This window comes from Manis javanica, chromosome 4, assembly GCF_040802235.1.
Source record: "Manis javanica isolate MJ-LG chromosome 4, MJ_LKY, whole genome shotgun sequence".
Classification (NCBI taxonomy): domain Eukaryota; kingdom Metazoa; phylum Chordata; class Mammalia; order Pholidota; family Manidae; genus Manis; species Manis javanica.
This window is the reverse complement of record NC_133159.1, coordinates 113,942,509-113,963,043: the sequence shown is the minus strand read 5'-3', so window position 1 is coordinate 113,963,043 and position 20,535 is coordinate 113,942,509. Positions and strand designations below refer to the sequence as shown.

At 39.4% G+C, this 20,535-nt stretch overlaps 1 protein-coding gene across 4 annotated transcripts in view; it reads left to right on the top strand.

The window, feature by feature from the left end:
* COPS3 (COP9 signalosome subunit 3) overlaps positions 1 to 20,535 on the top strand; it is a 34,100-nt gene that overhangs the window by 1,467 nt on the left and 12,098 nt on the right. For 3 of the 4 annotated variants that reach the window (XM_037019616.1, XM_037019617.1, XM_017651196.2), the window contains exons 2-8: positions 1,944 to 2,073; positions 4,202 to 4,314; positions 4,403 to 4,452; positions 5,914 to 6,006; positions 7,364 to 7,543; positions 10,040 to 10,180; positions 11,614 to 11,787. In XM_037019616.1, coding sequence (XP_036875511.1) covers positions 1,944 to 2,073; positions 4,202 to 4,314; positions 4,403 to 4,452; positions 5,914 to 6,006; positions 7,364 to 7,543; positions 10,040 to 10,180; positions 11,614 to 11,787 — 881 coding nt within the window. The remainder of the gene's footprint in view (positions 1 to 1,943; positions 2,074 to 4,201; positions 4,315 to 4,402; positions 4,453 to 5,913; positions 6,007 to 7,363; positions 7,544 to 10,039; positions 10,181 to 11,613; positions 11,788 to 20,535) is intronic. The other variant, XM_037019618.1, reaches the window with a different exon arrangement.

The window sequence follows — 20,535 nt, the reverse complement described above, 5'->3', positions numbered from 1 at the left end:
ACTGCATAGTAAATGTTTCCAAGTTTCTATTTTCTCTGCTTTTGTTCGGAGTTTCCTAACATGGACCTTTTTGGTGAGGGGGCATCACAATCTCCAACTTTCTCTGGAGGAAATTGTCATTGGTCATGTCTAAGGTTGGGCTCGTTTCAGATAAACCCTTAAACTTACTTCTGACTCTCTCCTCTTGGCCTGCGCTAGCTAGCCTGTGATTTCACAATGATCCAGCTTTTAAGTCTCAACTCTTCATTGGTTATTTAATTGGGGAAAAAATAATGAACTGAAATGTTTATATCTGGGTGTCTCATATTGATGGAAGTGTATTTAGAGTAGTGAGTAAGAAGAAAAAAGGGCAAATTATTTAACTGGAAGATGCTAGTCCACACCTACCAGTGATATCTAATACAATGATGATGAGTTGGCATTTCCAGTTCAACTTATGTTACTATCTTGAAAGATGATACCTAATAAGATGATGGATTTTTTAACTTCTTGTTTTGCAATGCAGGTGATAATGAGTATTTATTTTTGGCAAAATTTAAAGGTGTAGCATAGAAGTCCCAGAAGTTAAATTAATCAAAGTTCCTAGCTAGTCACTTGGATCTTAAACATTATACTACTAAAGTGTTTTTTGATAAGGAAAAAAATCACTCAGGTCTAAATAGAATAACTGACAGGTAGCTTGGAGTTCAAAATGTGAAAGAGAACTGTTGAAGGAGGAAACTTTAGAGGTTGGTATCCATGGAGTTATGTATACCATTTTCCCAGCACTATCAGTAAGGCAGCTAGTGGGGTTTGGAAGTGTGGAATGGAATGTGGCCACAGAGTCTGTCGTGAGACCTAAGGTATAGAATCTAATTATGCCAGAACTGATACTTTGGAACTCATCAAAATCAGTGAGTCTATATCAAAGTACCAGTTCCGTCCTAATTAAATCCTATACTTTAGTTATTAAAATAAAACACTGATATAGGGAAAAGATCAGTGGATCAGTTAAGAGATAAGCTAATTCACCAAGTGGCTTGTTGATTGCTCAGTGACCACTGTATTCTGAAGGTGGAGAAATGAGACTGTCCCTCCACCTGAGCTTACATTGAATTATCTACCACCACAATCCCAGAGGAGGCACAGAGAGAACAGATATGTGAAGTAGTCATGGAGAAGCAGAGGTGAAGTTAGGGTCCAGGGAAGGCCCAGGCTGACTGTTAAGTGAAGAGCTTAAGTCGGGTAGTAAAAGCTGTGGGAGAGGGGAAGTGAAGGAGGGAACACTAGCATGGGGACAGCATGTACAGAGGCATGTAGCTGAGAGAAAGTGAACGTTAATTGAATTTTCTGAGCTTGGTTTGACCAAAGAGGTATGTGAGGGAAGTAGCCGAAGTGATGCTGGGGATGCACAGGGACCGGTTACTGGCCTGAGGTATTTGGACTTCTTAAAGCCATTGGAGTAATTTGATTGAATCTTACATTTTAGAAAAATTAGACAGCTACCAATATGGAATAGGGATTGGAGGAAAGACTGAAATAGACCATTTAGAAGATTCAGGATGTCATCCAGTTAGGAAATGATGAGGATCTTAATTAAGGCAAGGGAGAGAGAAAGGAATGAAGCTGAGAGACTTAGGAAGTAAAATTATGTATTTGGTGATATTTTGGATATATAGAGAGAGGTAGGTGGTGGTGATAGTAACGTGTACATTCCTGGCATGGGATCCTGGAAGAGAATGAAGGAAAAGAAGAAAGTTTTGCAGGGGGTGCAGAGGAAATGGGAGGTTTAGTTTTGAGTCCATGGGCAGGATGTTTCATTTCTCTGGCCCTTCTGGGTCCTCATCTGCAATGTAAGAAATTATCCTGAGGTATTTATAGCTCTGACGTAGTCTGTCATTATTAGGCTTCTTATAGTTTGCTTAGTGTTATGACTGAATGATAATGTTATTCCTGTTTTCCAGGGCAAATGACTCAGCTTTGTGAACTGATCAACAAGAGTGGAGAGCTCCTTGCAAAGAACTTATCCCATTTGGACACTGTGCTTGGGGCTCTGGATGTACAAGAGCACTCCTTGGGCGTCCTTGCTGTTTTGTAAGGGGCATCATCTTTTATAGTTTTGTGCTTGCTAAAACTGACACTGTGCACTTTCTGACTTAATTTTCTGGTGTAGAAAGTAAACCATGTAAACAACATTGAACTCTTTTGTATAACTAAAGTAGTCACGTTGTAATGGTAGCATTTTATTTGACCCAGCTAAACATTGTTATAGTTTGTTCAGTTTTATCATTTTTCAACTTTTTCATGTTTATACAGATTTTGAAATTTATTTTAAAAAAATGAATGGCCCTCTCAATTTCGGAAAGCATAGTTTTGCATTTATCTGAATAGTTATATTCATATAATCTATCAGATTGTCCACATTTTCACTTGGAAAGAAGATAGGGATGAGGGACAGAAGAGGGCACAGTAGAATATACTGAGTGAAGTTACTCATGATCCAAAGCCTTTGGATTCCCTCCAAACAAGTTTAAGCTGTTTAAGACCAAATTAAATAGACCTTATTTCAGTTGGGGTTCCTTGTAACTCTGTGTACTTGACAGTAGCATTCTTTTTGCTGTTTTAGTATTTTAAGTTGGGATGTTAACGGTTGTCGTGACAAAGTCGAAATAATATAAGTAAACAGAAGAAATTGACCTAAAGTGAGGCTCTGGTTTCACTCATACTGGGATTCCTGAGACAAAGATGTGTGTCAGGAATAGACTTTAGAGAAGAAACTTCGTCAGAATGAAAGAGTCTAGAGCTGTGCTCTGCAATACAGTAGCCACTGGCCATATGTGGCTATTTAAATCTAAATTAATTGAAATTAAATAAAGTTAAAGATGCAGTTCTTGGTTGTACTGGCCACATTCCAAGTGCTCAGTAGCCGTGTAGCTACCTTTTTGGACAGCACAGATACAGAACATTTCCACCATTGCAGAAAGTTCTGTTGGATGGATGGTGCTGGCTGGTAAAGATTTTTACTCTGTTTGCTGGTTAAAGAAATGGATTGCATGCATATTTTATACACACATAAACTTACAGGTACATACATCAAGTGAGGTAACATACATGAAAGCATTTTGAGGCTTATCAGGTATTTTGCCATTCTATGTCAGTAAAAGAAACCTTGTTTCCTGTACCCTGGATTTCAGTTATGTTTTTCTAACAGCTACAGGATGTGGGCCCTGAGCTTCATATTTTTATTTATAAAATAGAAATCACAGTGCCTTACTGAACTACTGAACTATTCTGAAGCCCAAATGAGACTGACACATTTTGATAATTAGACAGTGTAATTATAGATGTAAGATGGCATTAAATTGAATAATACTATATAAATGAAAGTACAGATTGAAAGATGTAGGAGAAATTGTGATTAGGCAATAATGTCCATTTCCTTTCTCTTGAAATTAGTTTGAACAGTTCATTAAAAAAAAAAAAAAAAAAGATCTGGAAGCTCACTTGTAAGGAATGCCTGAGTGGTGGTAGCTTATGATTCCTTCCCCAAAACCTGTCTCCAACCCTCTCAGTATTTATTGTGGCATTTGAAAAGCCTATCTGCGAGGTGGCTCAGAAGAGTCAACAGAGTCTGCCCTCTTCTTCTTCTCAGCACCCCCATCCCTTCCTGTGCTGCCGATCAGCTAGTTTTTCTCCCAGATGGACTACAGAGTTGTCTGGATCCTGGCGGCAGCTTTAACCTGAACCACACTGCCACAGCCTCCAGGCAGTCCATAGCTCTCATTCTTTGTCCCCTGCGGCCTGCTGTCCTCAGAGCAGGAAAAGCAACAACTGGCTTTTAAATAAGTAAATAGTCCTGGCCTCAATGGCACTCAAAAATATTTCTTAAAATTTTTGGTTAAGAGTTTATATTCAGTTCCTTCACAAGTATTAGACGACCTAATATTGATTTTTGGCCTTTTAAATTTAATGGAATTTTCTCTTTTGAAAGTTGTTCTTTTAAGCGTATTTTTCTTAATCTCTGTTTGTGTCTGTGTTCTGTGTCTTGATTGTGCAAAGAACCAGGCCAGGAGAATCCCATAGACACTGCTTCTTAATTTTTAAATGCTGTGACTATTTAGTTTCACAGCATTGGAGGTAGGATGGATTTCTGGCCTCAGTTGCTTCTACATTTTCCCTTGTGAAATATAAGGATAAATTGATTCTTTTGTCTTTATTCCAGATTTGTGAAGTTTTCTATGCCCAGTGTTCCTGACTTCGAAACGTTATTCTCACAGATTCAGCTTTTCATCAGTACTTGTAATGGGGAGCACATTCGATATGCAACAGACACTTGTAAGCAAGTAGCATTTTGTTATTTTCTGTTGAATGTATTTTGCCTGGGTAGTTATTTCTATTTTCAATGTTTTGTCGTTATCTCTAGTTGCTGGGCTTTGCCATCAGCTAACAAATGCACTCGTGGAAAGAAAACAGGTAAGTAATGTTATCCAAGCATTTATAATTCTGTCTTGATACATCTGACTTACAGAGTGAATTATAAATATGTTAAGTTGCAGGTTGGTACTACATATCCTAACAGATACATGTGGTCGCTTCAGGGCACTCAAAGCATGTGCTAAAGACAGCCAGCCCTTACGTCAGGGAGGACTTGTGACACAGGGGGAAGTGCCTTCTGGTGCCTTCCGGGAGGCTGGCGGTGATCATGGTGGTTTTTGAAACTACCATTCCAGTGCCCTTTATGTTGTGATATGCTGGGGTTTTGTTTGTTAAAACTTTTAACTTTTAATTATGACATAATTTTATCTCTAATCAAAGTTGTAAGAGTAATATAAAGAATTCCTATATACCTTTCACCCATATTCTCCAGATGTTAATATTTTACCACACTTGCTTAAATTTTCTGTTTTTGTGAGCCATTGGAAAGTAAATTGCAGATATGATGTCCCTTACCCTAAATACTTCAGAGTGTTTTCCTAAAAATCAGGACATTCTCTTACATAACCACAATACAATGATCAAGGTCAGGGCATGAATGTTGATATAATTCTTTCACAAATCTGACCTTTTTCAGATTTTGCTAGTTGTTGCCATAATGTCCTTTATAACGAGAGAACTCTTAGATCGTGGGTTGTATTATGTTCTTATATTCCTTCATCTCCTTTAACCTCCTGGTTTTTGGTTGGTCTTTAACTTCTGTGATACTGACACAAGTTATAATTGGGTGTTTCTTTTTTTGTTTGAAATTGACCTTTAAGATGAATAATTTGAAGGAGACCAAAAACAGAAGGAACCATTTGTCATTTTGTAGGACTACTAAATAAATTATGGTTTAAAGGAGATGGTTTAAAAAAATTTACTCTTCTTTGAAAAATCTATGCAAGTTATTCAGCTATTTTATAGTCTCATCTCCTGTGCAGAAACTGACTATACCATTTGAAACTTGTTATTTGTAATCAGGGCAGGAAATGGTCCATTTGTAGCTTCTGGGGTAAGAAAATATTGTTGGAGAGAATTTACAAATAATATCTAGACTGGCTTGTCGAAAAATGCCAACATCCTTACACACAATTAAGTTTACTAAACATAGGCTCTCATCTATTGCAGATGATTTGGAAAATTGTTGTTTATTTAGATGGAAATAAAATGAGCTTTTGAGAAAGCAATGCTGCTTTTGTTAACTGCTTTTCATTGTAAAGTAAACTGTATGATTTAAACAGTGGTACTGAATTACTTTAAATATGACAAGAAAAAGGCTTAAGAAAACAGTTTCTGACTGAAGAGAGAGAGAAGTTTCCTGAAAGAGTATGGGAACCTAAGATTGTTATGTAAAGGAACCTATCAATTAGTGTTATTTTTTGTTTGTAAGTGACAACCTAAGATCCAATGTGCTGCCACCTTTGAGAACTTATCTGAAAGAGGTGTCATTTCCGACAGCCCCTGCGAGGAATCGGCATCCTTAAGCAAGCCATAGACAAGATGCAGATGAATACAAACCAGCTGACCTCAATACATGCTGACCTGTGCCAGGTAAGCAGCCAAAAAGTGAGTCACACTGAGTCAGAGATGGAAGGTTGGTTGTGTGTTTACTTAACACTGGGTAAGCTAAGTGAAGGCATTCTGGGGGAGCCTGATATGTTCTAGAAGTTGAAATGTGTAAGTACATCTGTTATCAGTAAGGGAATTTTCCTGTAGGCTACTGAATACGAACTGTGAATGGGGCTCAACTAGTAGATTTGTGATGTGAATAGAACAGATAGGGTTCTAATTAGTGTTTACAATGTTAAAAAAAACCTGAAGTCATTTTCTTTTTAAGGAATTGTGAATTTGAGAGTAAACACAGGTAACGTCTTACACCTTAAAATGTTACCCATTTAATTTTACATGGTTCAAAATCCAGAAACCAAAAGGGAGGGCACATAATGAAGTCTCCTTACCACCCTGGGCACTAGCCGCCTATCTCTTCTCTCCAAAGGAAACCAGTGTTAGGAGCTTCTTGTGTATCCTTCCAAAGCTGTTTTATGTACGTGCAAACACATATGTGTTTTTCTTTTTTTACACAATCTAGTGAAGTCTTATGTATCTTGCTATTTTCTGCTTCCTGTATCTTGGCGCAGATCGCATTATCAATGCTTTCTAGTTGAAGAAAATGCCATAATACGGGTTTAGTCAGTCCCTGTAGGGTATTTAGGTTATTGCCTTAATAAATAACTTGGCACATGGATTATTTCACATACATGATCTAGTTCACATGGAGATATGCTTGCTTTTCTTCCTGTGTTTTTTGTCTTATTTATTTATTTATTTATGTTTGTTTGTTTTTTGTCTTTTAAAAAACTTTTGTGATTGAGGTGTAACATGGATGCAGTAAAATGTACTGATCTTAAGTGTGCAGCTCTGAGTTGTACCTGTGTCTCACCCATGGCCCCATCCTCCAGGTACAGACATTGCCATGTGCCTACTTTCTTGTGTTGCATAGTTCCCTACACTTACATAAAGGATTCAGAAATTGAAAAGGAATTGAGGAAAATACTTCCATTTAATCATATCATGCTGGTCTATTTCTTTTCCACTGGTCAGCAGAGGGAATAGGACTCGCTTGTTTGTGCATCTATGAACAGAATGGGCCCTCTGTGAGCCGAGTGAGAGCTGAGCTCTAATTCATCTGTGGAGTGCCTTATCTCATCGCTGACTAATCTTTTATAAAGAAATGCTGTTTTGTTTTGAATGCTTAAGAAAATGGAGTAAAGTGTTGACATTTAAATTATTTTAATAAGATGTAAAACAAAGTACTATTTTCTTGAACTTCCTGGAATCTGTGAATTTGCTTCTTCTGCTAAATCCTGCCAAAGTGTAATTAAAATGACAATTTAAAAATTTTTCACAGCTTTGTTTGCTAGCCAAATGCTTTAAGCCTGCCCTCCCATATCTTGACGTGGACATGATGGATATCTGTAAAGAGAATGGAGCTTATGATGCAAAGCACTTTTTATGTTACTATTATTATGGAGGGATGATCTATACTGGGCTGAAGAACTTTGAAAGAGCACTCTACTTTTATGAACAGGTAATCATCTCTGTAGGTGCCCTTGAGGCTGTATGGAACCTGTGTGATCAAAGTGCACATCTGGAGTGGGTTGATCCTGGGCCTCTGAGGGTCAGGTGGCTGTCCTTCCCAAAGGCTGGCTGTCTGTGATCATGTAGGCAGTGGTAGTCTGTTCCTTCAATTGAAGAGCAGTATCTGTGGGGGGAGGTGCACTAGAGAGTGGGCTCTGACCTAGCCTGCCACTTACATCTGTCTGATTTGGGTTAAGTTCTGTAACTCTCCAGAGCCTTAGAGCTTCTTTTGCATATAGGGAAGAGGTTGAACTGAATGATCTTTGAAAGGTGGTATCTATTTATTGTAATAAGTAAAACATTTTCACTTCAAAATACAAAGGGTATTAAGGAGTCCACAGTAAAAATCCCCTCCAAGCTTTGTGTCTTTGTAATGGCCACTGGTCTGTGAGACATATGAGACACTCAGAATCTGAAAAACAGTACTGGCTAATACTTAGTATAAATTTATCAGATTTTTATAAAGTCCTATCTTATTCATAGCACATACTAAGTAATATAGGAGATGCTAAGCCTTCAAGGAGCTTGCATTTAGTTAAAACCCTGGCACGTGTACACACAGGCATGTGTGTGTGACTGAGCATTGCCTCAGTGAGTGGGGCGACAAGCATGACGAGGGGATCTGGGGAGGGTAGCCGAGGGTGCTGGGGGGCAGGAACGGGTCAGCAGAGGATGTGTCTAGTCAAATAAGGGCTTCAAAGTGACTTCTCTCTAAGAGTACACATTCAAAAAGTTTAATTCTTCAGAGAATTATAAACACGCACTTCATACCACTGAATGCATTATTGTTTACAGCCCGATAGAGTAACCAGTAAGCATACTGATGATCTAGAAATATCATGATGATGTGGGCATTAAAAAGTCAGGGAAGTATGCAGTGTACTTAGAAAAATATTTCTATCACAAATAACTAAAAACAAAACTTTTGATGTTTACAGATAGGAGCCTTTTGCCTGAAAATGTACTCGTGCCCTAATGACAAGCATTGTACAATGTTAGATTACTTCATGCAACTATGGTTTAATAATATGTGTGAAATTAATACCTTAATTTCAAAGGTGATAATATTTTTTTTTTACTGCTTTGAAAATCCCAAAAGAAGGGTCTACTTACTGAAGAAATTTCAGATCACTCAGTATTATGTAAACCAAGAAGTGAAAGGGCTCCATCTCCCCATGTGGTACACAGGTCAGCCCTGTGGTCTGCTAGAGGTCCGGTGTGATGGTGTGGGCTGGGCCTAGTGCAGTGAGGGTCACTGTCCATGTGTCCTTGTGCTTATATGAGTATTTCTGTAGAATGATCTCAAAGACGTATCTTACAGGCTCAGTGGTTTGGGTTTTGATTTGAAATATTTGGGCTGATTTGGGTATGGTACTTTCAGCTCTTAACCTCCATAAATCCAGGTGAAAGAAAATGAAAAGGCAGCCACATAATGGGAGGAAGGATTTGCAGGTCATAAACTTGACAAGGGATTTACATCTAGAATATAACAAACACCTCTTATAACTCAATAATAAAAATACTAAAATTTAAAAATGGGCAATGGATTGGAATAAACATTTCTCCAAAGAAGATAACGCACATGGCCAATAAGATACTCATCATCAGTCGTTACTGAGAAAATGCAAATCAAAACCACAACATGACGCCAATTCTCACCCATTAGGGTGACTAAAGTTAGAAAGAGACAGCTAATCTGAAGTGCTGATGATGAGAATTTGGAACCCTCATAACTGCCAGTAGGATTGTGAAATGGTGTGGTCACTTTGGAGAACAGTTTGGAATTCCTTGAAGTGTTAAACACAGTTATCACACGACCCATCAATTCCACTGCTACTAATATACCTGAGAGAAATGTGACATGTGTCCTCACAAAAATAAATGTGTGTGCTAATGTTCATAGCATCCTTATTCATAATGACTGAAAGGTGGAGACCACCCAAATGCCCAATTGAAGAATGAATAAACAAAATGCTATACATACAGTGGAATACTATTCCACCATAAAATGGAGTGAGGTACCAATATGTGCTACAACATGAATGAAAGAAGCCAATCACAAAAGACCACATATTTATGATACCATTTATATGAAATGTCCAGAATAAACAAATCCATAAGGATGTAAAGTAGATGAATGGTTGCCTGGGGCTGGAGGGAGGAGAGAATGGGACTGCTAATGGGTGTGGGTTTCTTTTTTGGATAGATGAAATTTCTGGAATTAGATAGTGGTGGTAGTTGTACAACATGGAGAATATACCAAAACCACTGAAAGGTGTACATTAAAAGGGTTATTATAGTATGTGCATCATATCAATAAAGATGTTATTTTAAAAAATAGGACACCTAATATGAGTATTGTTTTTTAGTTAAAGTAATCCACGTGGTTGATTGCTCTTTTTTGCTGCGATGTGCTCTCTACATGAAACATTCTTCTCTTGTTTAGGCTATAACTACTCCTGCCATGGCTGTCAGTCACATCATGTTGGAATCATATAAAAAGTATATTCTAGTTTCTTTGATATTACTTGGAAAAGTACAACAGCTACCGAAATACACGTCTCAAATTGTGGGTAGATTCATTAAGGTGAGTTTTCCAGTCCATACACCCTCTGATCAGGAGTGTTTCTTAGGAATCTGTTTTCAGACTTTTGTTATAGATGTCTTTAAAACTGTAGCTATAGATGGGTAAGTATAGCTGTAGATGTTTAAGCTCTCATATGGGTTGATTTTTTGTTATCTTCCTCATAATTTAGTGAAAGTACTGAAAAGGAGTACTTTTGAACTCTCAGGAGTGGATTTTTTTGAACTCTCAGTTTGCCCAAGTGCTGGGAAATCTTAGTAAAACCCTTGCATATAAAGACCACAAGTTCTCACTAAACTTTTGTGTGTTTTCCTTGAGGACCCAGCTTTGGGATCACATTAAAAAATGAATTAACTATTTAAAAATATATTTTTTAAAGACATGCTCCTGGTTTAAAATAAAATTGAGTAGTCCAAAAGCTTATGAAGTCACTGTCATTTTGACAAGTTTTACCCTGTTTCTCCTTACACAAAACTCAGAATTTGAGAATGTCAATTTGAAAATGTTTCTAATAAGATTTTTGTGCCATCTTGTTGACGACAGCCAAGTGTCCTTGGCCTAAGAGCCCTGTCATGGCTGCCTAGTCATAGACGAGGTGTGAAGGGAAGGTAGTTGAGAGAGGTCCCTCGAATCTCATGGAAGGTGGTAGGCAGGGTAGATTTAGGGTAGCCATTCTCAGATCATTTTGGAGAATCCCCAGGTTCTTCAGGTGGCTCTTGAGCTGACCTGTTTTAGAAGGAATGCTTCTATAAAGTGAGGTTTTCATGCCTGGCAGGCATCATTTTCAAGTGTTAGTATGTTTATGATACCATAAATGGTGAAAAGAACACAGACGTCAGAGCATCCAGTTTCTGCCTGTGTTCTTCATGACCGCTCTTAATCTCTTGGACCTATGTCCCAATTTCTCAGTAGTTAAAATAGAGGATAATGTATTTAAAATGCCTAAAGGGGTTCAAACTCTTAGTAGGCCCTCAGCCACTGTTTTCTTACTCCTGTCTTCCTGCTGCTTATCAGAAGTAGCTGACTGTCCCCTTGCATTTGGTGAGGCATATATGTGTGTGAGAACACGTAGGGGAGTTGAGAATGATGGATGTTTTGCCTGCCTTCTCCCAGTGTAATTTATCAGTGGAAAAAGAGCCACGGATAGAGAAGAGACATGCAGCCTTTGCTCATTATAGTGTACTTTTACCTGCTGTGCAGTTATTTGCTCTGTATTACAAAGACTTGTTTCACAAGTTACCCCGTAGTGAATTTCTGTCTTTGGTCTTAAAAACTAGGCATTTGCTTCGGGAAAATTGTAATTCATTATTAGATAACAATAAAAGGTATTGAGTGTACTGTCTACAAACACAGTACTGTGTTTTCTTTGGCTTTCTATACAAAAGGTATTCCTCTAATATTCTAATCTGACTTTTGTCTCACCTTCAAACCTTTAGCCTCTAAGCAATGCGTACCATGAGTTAGCACAAGTTTATTCAACCAACAACCCCTCAGAACTCCGAAACCTGGTGAACAAGCACAGTGAAACCTTTACTCGTGATAACAACATGGGACTGGTGAAGCAATGCTTGTCCTCTCTTTATAAGAAGAACATTCAGAGGCTAACCAAGGTGAGGCAGGTGCTGTCCTCAGATGCATCTCCTGATACCCCTGACCCCCTCTTCTTCCCTTCTCAGTGCTGAGGAGAAAAGTGAGGGCTGAAGTGCAGCAGGACACCTGTGATAAGAAGGGACCCTCGCAACTGATTTACCTAGAGTTTGACTTAGACCTTCTGGTCTTTTCAGAGCTAGAGTAGGGTATTCTAGAAGAGAAACATGTGAAGAGGAAGACCGGTAGAAGATACGGGTGCACTGGGAAGCAGAGAAAGGTAGCCTGAGAAAGGAGAACAGTTCCATGGGCAGATGGGGTGATCCCAGCCATGTAAACGGGAGTCCAGTGACCAGCCTGGGAAACTCTAAGGCTGTACTGGCCTCAGTTTGAACATCTTACTATGTCGTTATTACTCTGACATCCCCGTTTAGGCAGGATTAAATGAGCTGAATATAGTTGAACTGCAGGAGGTTAGCTAGTTACAATTTTTATTTTCAAAATGAAAATAACCTGATGGGTTTTGATTATGGGAAATAGGCTTATCAAGTGTTCAAACATTACAGAAAAGTATGAAAGAAAAATGAAATCCCAAGTGAGCTAGGAAAGCAAATGCTGCAAGTAAAAGGAAACTGACAGGGAGCAGCTTGCTTTTTTCTGTTGAGAAGTAGTCTGGTCACATGCTGCAGTTCACAGCTGGTAAGAGTGTGGGGAGTCGGTTCCTGCGTGCACCCCCTACACCGGGTCAGCATGTGAGGTGGGTGAAGAAGCAGCAAGAATAGAAGGTGTCTGCTAGGCAACATAACAGGGTGGGCCTCTGGGCCCTGGAGGAGGATGGTGAGCATGACAGGTGAGGGCCTGGAGAAGCCTGGAGAGTGGGGAGCAGGGGGTCGTCGTGGGGACAGGCAGGTCATGGGGACAGGCAGACCATGCGGGGGGAAGAGGAAGGAAGGTGAGGAGATGGTCACTGACCAAGAGAAGGGAACGCCTCCTAGACACTCGAGAGAGAGTAACTAGCTTCCTGACACCAGGTAGTCAGCAAAGAGTCTGTAAAAAGTTCATTTGTAAGAGGAAAGTGAAGGGTATGAAAGAGAAAACAACTCAAAAAGAATAAAAAACAAATGTAACCTCTCAGCCAGAGAAAAACCAACTTGACCCACAGGCACAAAAGATGAGGTTCTGAGACTCAAGGTGATCGGCAGCCTAATTTTCCCCACAAAATTTTCTGTTTGGTTCAGGTACCAGTAGAGCCACTCTAGGTGAAATCCTATCTCACCATCAAGAGGTAGCCATTGAAAAATGGCTGTACCTCATTTGTGACTAGTACTTAAGGTTTTGATAAAGGTAACTTTTTATAAAGGTAAAAGTATGTTTCAGAAAAGTATTGAATTGCAACACAAGAAAAGTGAAGAATTAGAACTTAAGAATCCAATTAGTAGGCATCACTGCAGAAGCCATCAGTTAGCTGTCTTGTGAAATAGTCAACCACAGCTCCTCACTTGGAAATAAGTCAATATCTTATACTCTGAGAAGTCAGTACAGGAAAGTGCACTTCTGGATCAGATAAAGCCAGAACAATAGTTTGACCCAACAGGAAGGGCCTCAAGACACTGGCCCGGGGCAGTGTCTCCATGGTCATCAGTGTCCTGGGTCCTGCATGGCCGACTCAGGGTTGATTGGGGTCTGCTGGACTGGTAAACACTGCATAGGGCCCCTAGGGGAGGGCCACCATAACTGCTTGTCAGCAGGACACTGTCATCAAAGGACATGTCTAGACAGAAGGTCGAATTTTTGATGGTGGCAGTTACACTTTTTGGCATCATGTCCCAATTCCAGAATAATAGAATGGGGGAAAAAATGAAAGGATTTTTCTAGCTAAACTAATCTCTCTTTTTTTTTAAAATTTTATGTTGGTATCATTAATCTACAATTACATGAAGGACATTATGTTCACTAGGCTCCCCCCTTCACCAAGTTCCCCCCACATTCCCCTTCACAGTCACTGTCCATCAACATAGTAAGATGCTGTAAAATCACTACTTGTCTTCTCTGTGTTGCACAGCCCTCCTCGTGCCCCCCGCACACTACACGTGTTAATTGTAGTGCCCTCTTTTTTTTTTCCCACCCTTATCCCTCCCTACCCACCCATCCTCCCCAGTCCCTTTCCCTTTGGTAACTGTTAGTCCATTCTTGGGTTCTGTGCTTCCGCTGCTGTTTTTGTTCCTTCAGTTTTCTTTTGTTCTTATACTCCACATATGAGTGAAATCATTTGGTACTTGTCTTTCTCCACCTGGCTTATTTCACTGAGTATAATACCCTCTAGCTCCATCCATGTTGCTGCAAATGGTAGGATCTGTTTTTTTCTTATACCACATCTTTATCCATTCATTACTGATGGACATATAGGTTGCTTCCATATCTTGACTATTATAAATAGTGCAGTGATAAACATAGGGGTGCATCTGTAAACCGGAGTGCTGCATTCTTAGGGTAAATTCCTAGAAGTGGAATTCCTGGGTCAAATGCTATTTCTATTTTTAGCATTTTGAGGAACCTCCATACTGCTTTCCACAATGGTTGAACTAATTTACATTCCCACCAGCAGTGTAGGAGGGTTCCCCTTTCTCCACAACCTCGCCAACATTTGTTCTTGTTTGTCTTTTGGATGGTAGCCATCCTTACTGGTGTGAGATGATATCTCATTGGGGTTTTAATTTGCATTTCTCTGATGACAAGCGACGTGGAGCATCTTTTCATGTGTCTGTTGGCCATCTGAATTTCTTCTTTAGAGAACTGTCTATTCAGCTCTTCTGCCCATTTTTTAATTGGATTATTTGCTTTTTGTTTGTTGAGGTGTGTGAGCTCTTTATATATTTTGGATGTCAACCCTTTGTCAGATCTGTCATTTATGAATATATTCTCCCATACTATAGGATACCTTTTTGTTGTATTGATGGTGTCCTTTGCTGTACAGAGCTTTTCAGCTTGATATAGTCCCATTTGTTCATTTTTGCTTTTGTTTCCCTTGCCTGGGGAGAAATGTTCAAGAAGAGGTCACTCATGTTTATGTCTAAGAGATTTTTGCCTCTGTTTTTTTCTAAGAGTTTTATGGTTTCATGACTTACATTCAAGTCTTTGATCCATTTCTAATTTACTTTTGTGTATGGGGTTAGACAGTGATCCAGTTTCATTCTCTTACATGTAGCTGTCCAGTTTTGCCAGCACCATCTGTGGAAGAGACTGTCATTTCCCCATTGTATGTCCATGGCCCCTTTATCAAATATTAGTTGACCATATATGTTTGGGTTAATGTTTGGAGTTTCTCTTCTGTTCCATTGGTCTGTGGCTCTGTTCTTGTGCCAGTACCAAATTGTCTTGATTACTGTGGCGTTGTAGTAGAGCTTGAAGGTGGGGAATGAGATCCCCCCGACTTTATTCTTCCTTCTCAGGATTGCTTTAGCTATTCGGGGTCTTTGGTGTTTCCATATGAATTTTTGAACTATTTGTTCCTGTTCATTGAAGAATGCTGTTGGTAATTTGATAGGGATTGCATCGAATCTGTATATTGTTTTGGGCAGGATGGCCATTTTGACGATATTAATTCTTCCTAGCCAGGAGCATGGAATGAGTTTCCATTTGTTAGTGTCCTCTTTAATTTCTCTTAAGAGTGTCTTATATTTTTCAGAGTATAGGTCTTTCACTTCCTTGGTTAGGTTTATTCCTAGGTATTTTATTCTTTTTGATGCAGTTGTGAATGGAATTATCTTCCTGATTTCTCTTTCTATTAGTTTATTGTTAGTGTATAGGAAAGCCACAGATTTCTATGTGTTCATTTTGTATCCTGCAACTTTGCTGAATTCCAATATTAGCTCTAGTAGTTTTGGAGTGTAGTCTTTAGGGTTTTTTATGTACAATATCATGTCATCTGCAAATAGTGACAGTTTAACTTCTTCTTTACCAATCTGGATTCCTTGTATTTCCTTGTTTTGTCTAATTGCCATGGCTAGGATCTCCAGTACTATGTTGAGTAACAGTGTGGAGAGTGGGCATCCGTGTCTTGTTTCCCGATCGCAGAGGAAAAGCTTTCAGCTTCTCGCTATTCAATATGATGTTGGCTGTGGGTTTATCATATATGGCCTTTATTATGTTGAGGTACTTGCCTTCTATACCCGTTTTGTTGAGAGTTTTTATCATGAATGGATGTTGAATTTTGTTGAATGCTTTTTCAGCATCTATTGAGATGATCATGTGGTTTTTGTCTTTCTTTTTGTTTATGTGGTTGATGATGTTGATGGATTTTCGAATGTTGTACCATCCTTGCATCCCTGGGGTGAATCCCACTTGGTCATGGTGTATGATCCTTTTGATGTATTTTTGAATTCGGTTTGCTAATATTTTGTTGAGTATTTTTGCAATTACGTTCATCAGGGATATTGGTCTGTAGTTTTCTTTTTTGGTGGGGTCTTTGCCTGGTTTTGGTATTAGGGTGATGTTGGCTTCATAGAATGAGTTTGGGAGTATTCCCTCTTCTTCTGTTTTTTGGAAAACTTTAAGGAGAATGGGTATTATGTCTTTGCTGTATGTCTGATAAAATTCCAAGGTAAATCCGTCTGGCCTGGGGGTTTTGTTCTTTGGTAGTTTTTTGATTACCGCTTCAATTTCGTTGCAGGTAATTGGTCTGTTTAGATTTTCTGTTTCTTTCTGGGTCAGTCTTGGAAGGTTGTATTTTTCTAGGAAGTCATCCATTTCTCCTAGGTTTCCCAGCTTGTTAGCATATAGGTTTTCATAGTACTCTCTAATTATTCTTTGTTTCTGTGGGGTCTGTCGTGATTTTTTCCTTTCTCATTTCTGATTCTGTTGATTTGTGTTGACTCTTTTCCTCTTAATAAGTCTGGCTAGAGGCTTATCTATTTTGTTTATTTTCTTGAAGAACCAGCTCTTGGTTTCATTTATTTTTGCTATTGTTTTATTCTTCTCAATTTTATTCATTTCTTCTCTGATCTTTATTATGTCCCTCCTTCTGCTGACCTTAGGCCTCATTTGTTCTTCTTTTTCCAATTTTGATAATTGTGACATTAGACCATTCATTTGGGATTGTTCTTCCTTCATTAAATATGCCTGGATTGCTATATACTGTCCTCTTAAGACTGCTTTGGCTGTATCCCACAGTAGTTGGGGCTTTGTGTTGTTGTTGTCGTTTGTTCCCATATATTGCTGGATCTCCATTTTGACTTGGTCATTGATCCATTGATTATTTAGGAGTGTGTTGTTAAGCCTCCATGTGTTTGTGAGCCTTTTTGCTTTCTTTGTACAATTTATTTCTAGTTTATGCCTTTGTGGTCTGAAAAGTTGGTTGGTAGGATTTCAATCTTCTGGAATTTACTGAGGCTCTTTTTGTGGCCTAATATGTGGTCTATTCTGGAGAATGTTCCATGTGCACTTGAGAAAAATGTGTATCCTATTGCTTTTGGATGTAGAGTTCTGTAGATGTCTTTTAGGTCCATCTGTTCTAGTGTGTTGTTCAGTGCCTCTGTGTCCTTACTTATTTTCTGTCTGGTGGATCTGTCCTTTGGTGTGAGTGGTGTGTTGAAGTCTCCCAAAATGAATGCATTGCATTCTATTTCTTCCTTTAATTGTGTTAGTATTTGTTTCACATATGTTGGTGCTCCTGTACTGGGTGCATATATATTTATAATGGTTCTATCCTCTTGTTGGACCAAGCCCTTTATCATTATGTAATGTCCTTCTGTATCTCTTGTTATCTTATTTATTTTGAACTCTAATTTGTCTGATACTAGTATTGCAACACCTGCTTTTTTCTCTCTGTTTGCATGAAATACCTTTTTCCATCCCTTGACTGTGCATGTCTTTGGATTTTAGGTAAGTCTCTTGTAAGCAGCATATGGATGGGTCTTCCTTTTTTATCCATTCTATTACTCTGTGTCTTTTGATTGGTGCATTCAGTCCATTTACTTTTAAGGTGATTATTGAAAGGTATGTACTTATTGCCATTGCAGGCTTTAAGTTTGTGGTTACCAAAGGTTCAAGGTTAGCTTCTTTACTATCTTACTGTCTAACTTAACTCACTTATTGGGCTATTATAAATACTGTCTGATGATTCTTTATTTCTCTCCCTTCTTATTCCTCCTCCTCCCTTCTTCATATGTTGGGTGTTTTGTTCTGTGCTCTTTTTAGGAGTGCTTCCATCTAGAGCAGTCCCTGTAAGATGCCCTGTAGAGGTGGTTTGTGGGAGGCAAATTCCCTCAACTTTTGCTTGTCTGGGAATTGTTTAATCCCTCCTTCATATTTAAATGATAATCGTGCTGGATACAGTATTCTTGGTTCGAGGCCCTTCTGTTTTATTGCATTAAGTATATCATGCCATTCTCTTCTGGCCTGTAGGGTTTCTATCGAGAAGTCTGATGATAGCCTGATGGGTTTTCCTTTGTAGGTAACCTTTTTTTTCTCTCTGGCTGCCTTTAGTACTCTGTCCTTGTCTTTGATCTTTGCCATTTTAATTATTATGTGTCTTGGTGTTGCCCTCCTTGGATCCCTTGTCATGGAAGTTCTGTGTACCTCTGTGGTCTGAGGCCGTTTCCTCTCCTAGTTTGGGGAAGTTTTTGGCAATTATTTCGTCAAAGACACTTTCTATCCCTTTTTCTCTCTCTTCTTCTTCTGGTACCCCTATACTGCGGATATTGTTCCATTTCAATTGGTCACACAGTTCTCTTAATATTCTTTCGTTCCTGGAGATCCTTTTATCTCTCTCTGCATCAGCTTCTCTGCATTCCTGTTCTCTGTTTTCTAGTCCATTAATGGTCTCTTGCATCTCATCCATTCTGCTTTGATGTCCTTCCAGAGCTTGTTTTATTTCTGTATTCTCCCTCCTTAGTTCTTGCATATTTCTCTGTAAGTCCATCAGCATGGTTATGACTTTTGTTTTGAATTCTTTTTCAGGAATATTGGTTAAATCTATCTCCCCAGGTTCCTTCTCAGGGGAAGATGTCGAAGATGTCTGGGTTAGTCTTGTGTGGATCAAATTTTTTTGCCTTTTCATGTTGATAGGTGCAGTGGTATGCTATTGACTGGTCTGTCAGCTGGGAGAGTCAAGACTTTTTCTACTTGCTCCTGGCCTTTCTTTACTGGGACAGCTGCGACCCCTAGTGGCTTGTGTTGGGCAATTGCATGTAGACTGGGTCTGTCTATCTTGCCGGGACTGGGTATTGAGGAAGCTCCCTTGCTCTGGGCGTGGCCAGCCTCAGGTGCTGGTCTGTTATGGCGGGGCCCCGAAAGGGTAATAGACGGGGGGCTGTTTGGCTGTTTACCTCCGTGAGGGGTCTCAGAGCTGTTGCTGAGGGGGTTGGTGTGCCCGGATTTCCCTGGAATTTCCAGCTGCTGGACTGTGACTTAGGATGCTTCCGTCCAGCTGTGGGGTCCCTGTCCGTTTAAGACTTTAAAAAAGCACTCGCTTTTCTTTGTCCCAGAGGCGCCAGCTGCAGGACCCGTTCACAGGTCTTACTGTCCTGCTTCCCTAGTTTCCAGCACCCCATGCATACACTGTGTGTCTGCTCTCTGGTGCGGATGGCTAGGGCTGGGTGTTAAGCAGTCCTGGGCTCCCTCTCCCTCCCCACTCCAACTCCTCTCCTCCTGCCAGGAGCTGGGGTGAGGGGCCTTGAGTCCCGCTGGGCTGCGGCTTGTATTTTACCCCTTTCACCAGGCGCTGGGTTCTCGCAGGTGTGGATGTAGTCTGGCTGTTGTCCTGTATCTTCTGGTCTCCCTTTTAGGGATAGTTGTATTTGTTGTATTTTCAAAAATATATATGTTTTTGGGAGGAGATTCCCACTGTCCTACTCATGCTGCCATCTTGGCTCCGCCCCACTAATGTCTTTCTTATTCAAGTTAGAAAATCAAAAGCTTTTCAAGAAGTCTCACCAGGTAGATGCATGTCAGTGTTGGTGATGTCTCATGGCCCTGCTGGCTGAAAAGCAGCTAGGGACAAGACCATCACATGGATATTAAACGTGCTCCATACCAATGTTTTCTGGATCCCTCTTGCTTTGTCTCTTTATAAGCAGACACTTTTAAATACAACTGGGATCGTATTCTGCATGCTATTTGGTACCTTGCCTTTTCTGTTGAGAATGCCTTAAACCGCTCTCCATGGCAACAGTTACCCTAGTCTGTTGAATGATGGATCATAATTTGTTCACCCAGTCCTCTACTGATTGACATTCAGGTGGAAGTTTATATTTATTTTGAAATAGGAAAATAATAATTCTATGTATTTAGAAATGTTCACTTCTAAGTCTCTATATTGTAAAGGCTATTAATATACTTATTAAAATTAATAATAATTTCATTGGTGCTAAACTAAAGTATATGTAGATTTTTTGGCCATTTGCTTATCAAGAATTTTCAAGATCAAGAGTTCTAGCATGCCCTGCTCTGAAAATGCCCTTGTGGTATAGGTGTCAACTTCCCTAATAAAGAGTTCTTTTAATTTGTTCCTGAAAGGGGACATTTTTATCAGTTCCCAGGTACAGCAGAAGTAAACACTGGTTTCTGTTGAACTCCCCATTTGTTTAGTCATGTTAGCTTTGACTTTTGATGGATGAATGCAGTATTCTCAATTTTATTTTGTTTTAATAGGTAATACATTTACCATACAAAATTTAAAAATTCAAAAATCTCCAGCCAGTTCCTATATCCCCACTACCCTTTTTCTTTCCCCAGAACCAGCCTAATGTTGCCAGTTTCTTGAGTAGTTATCT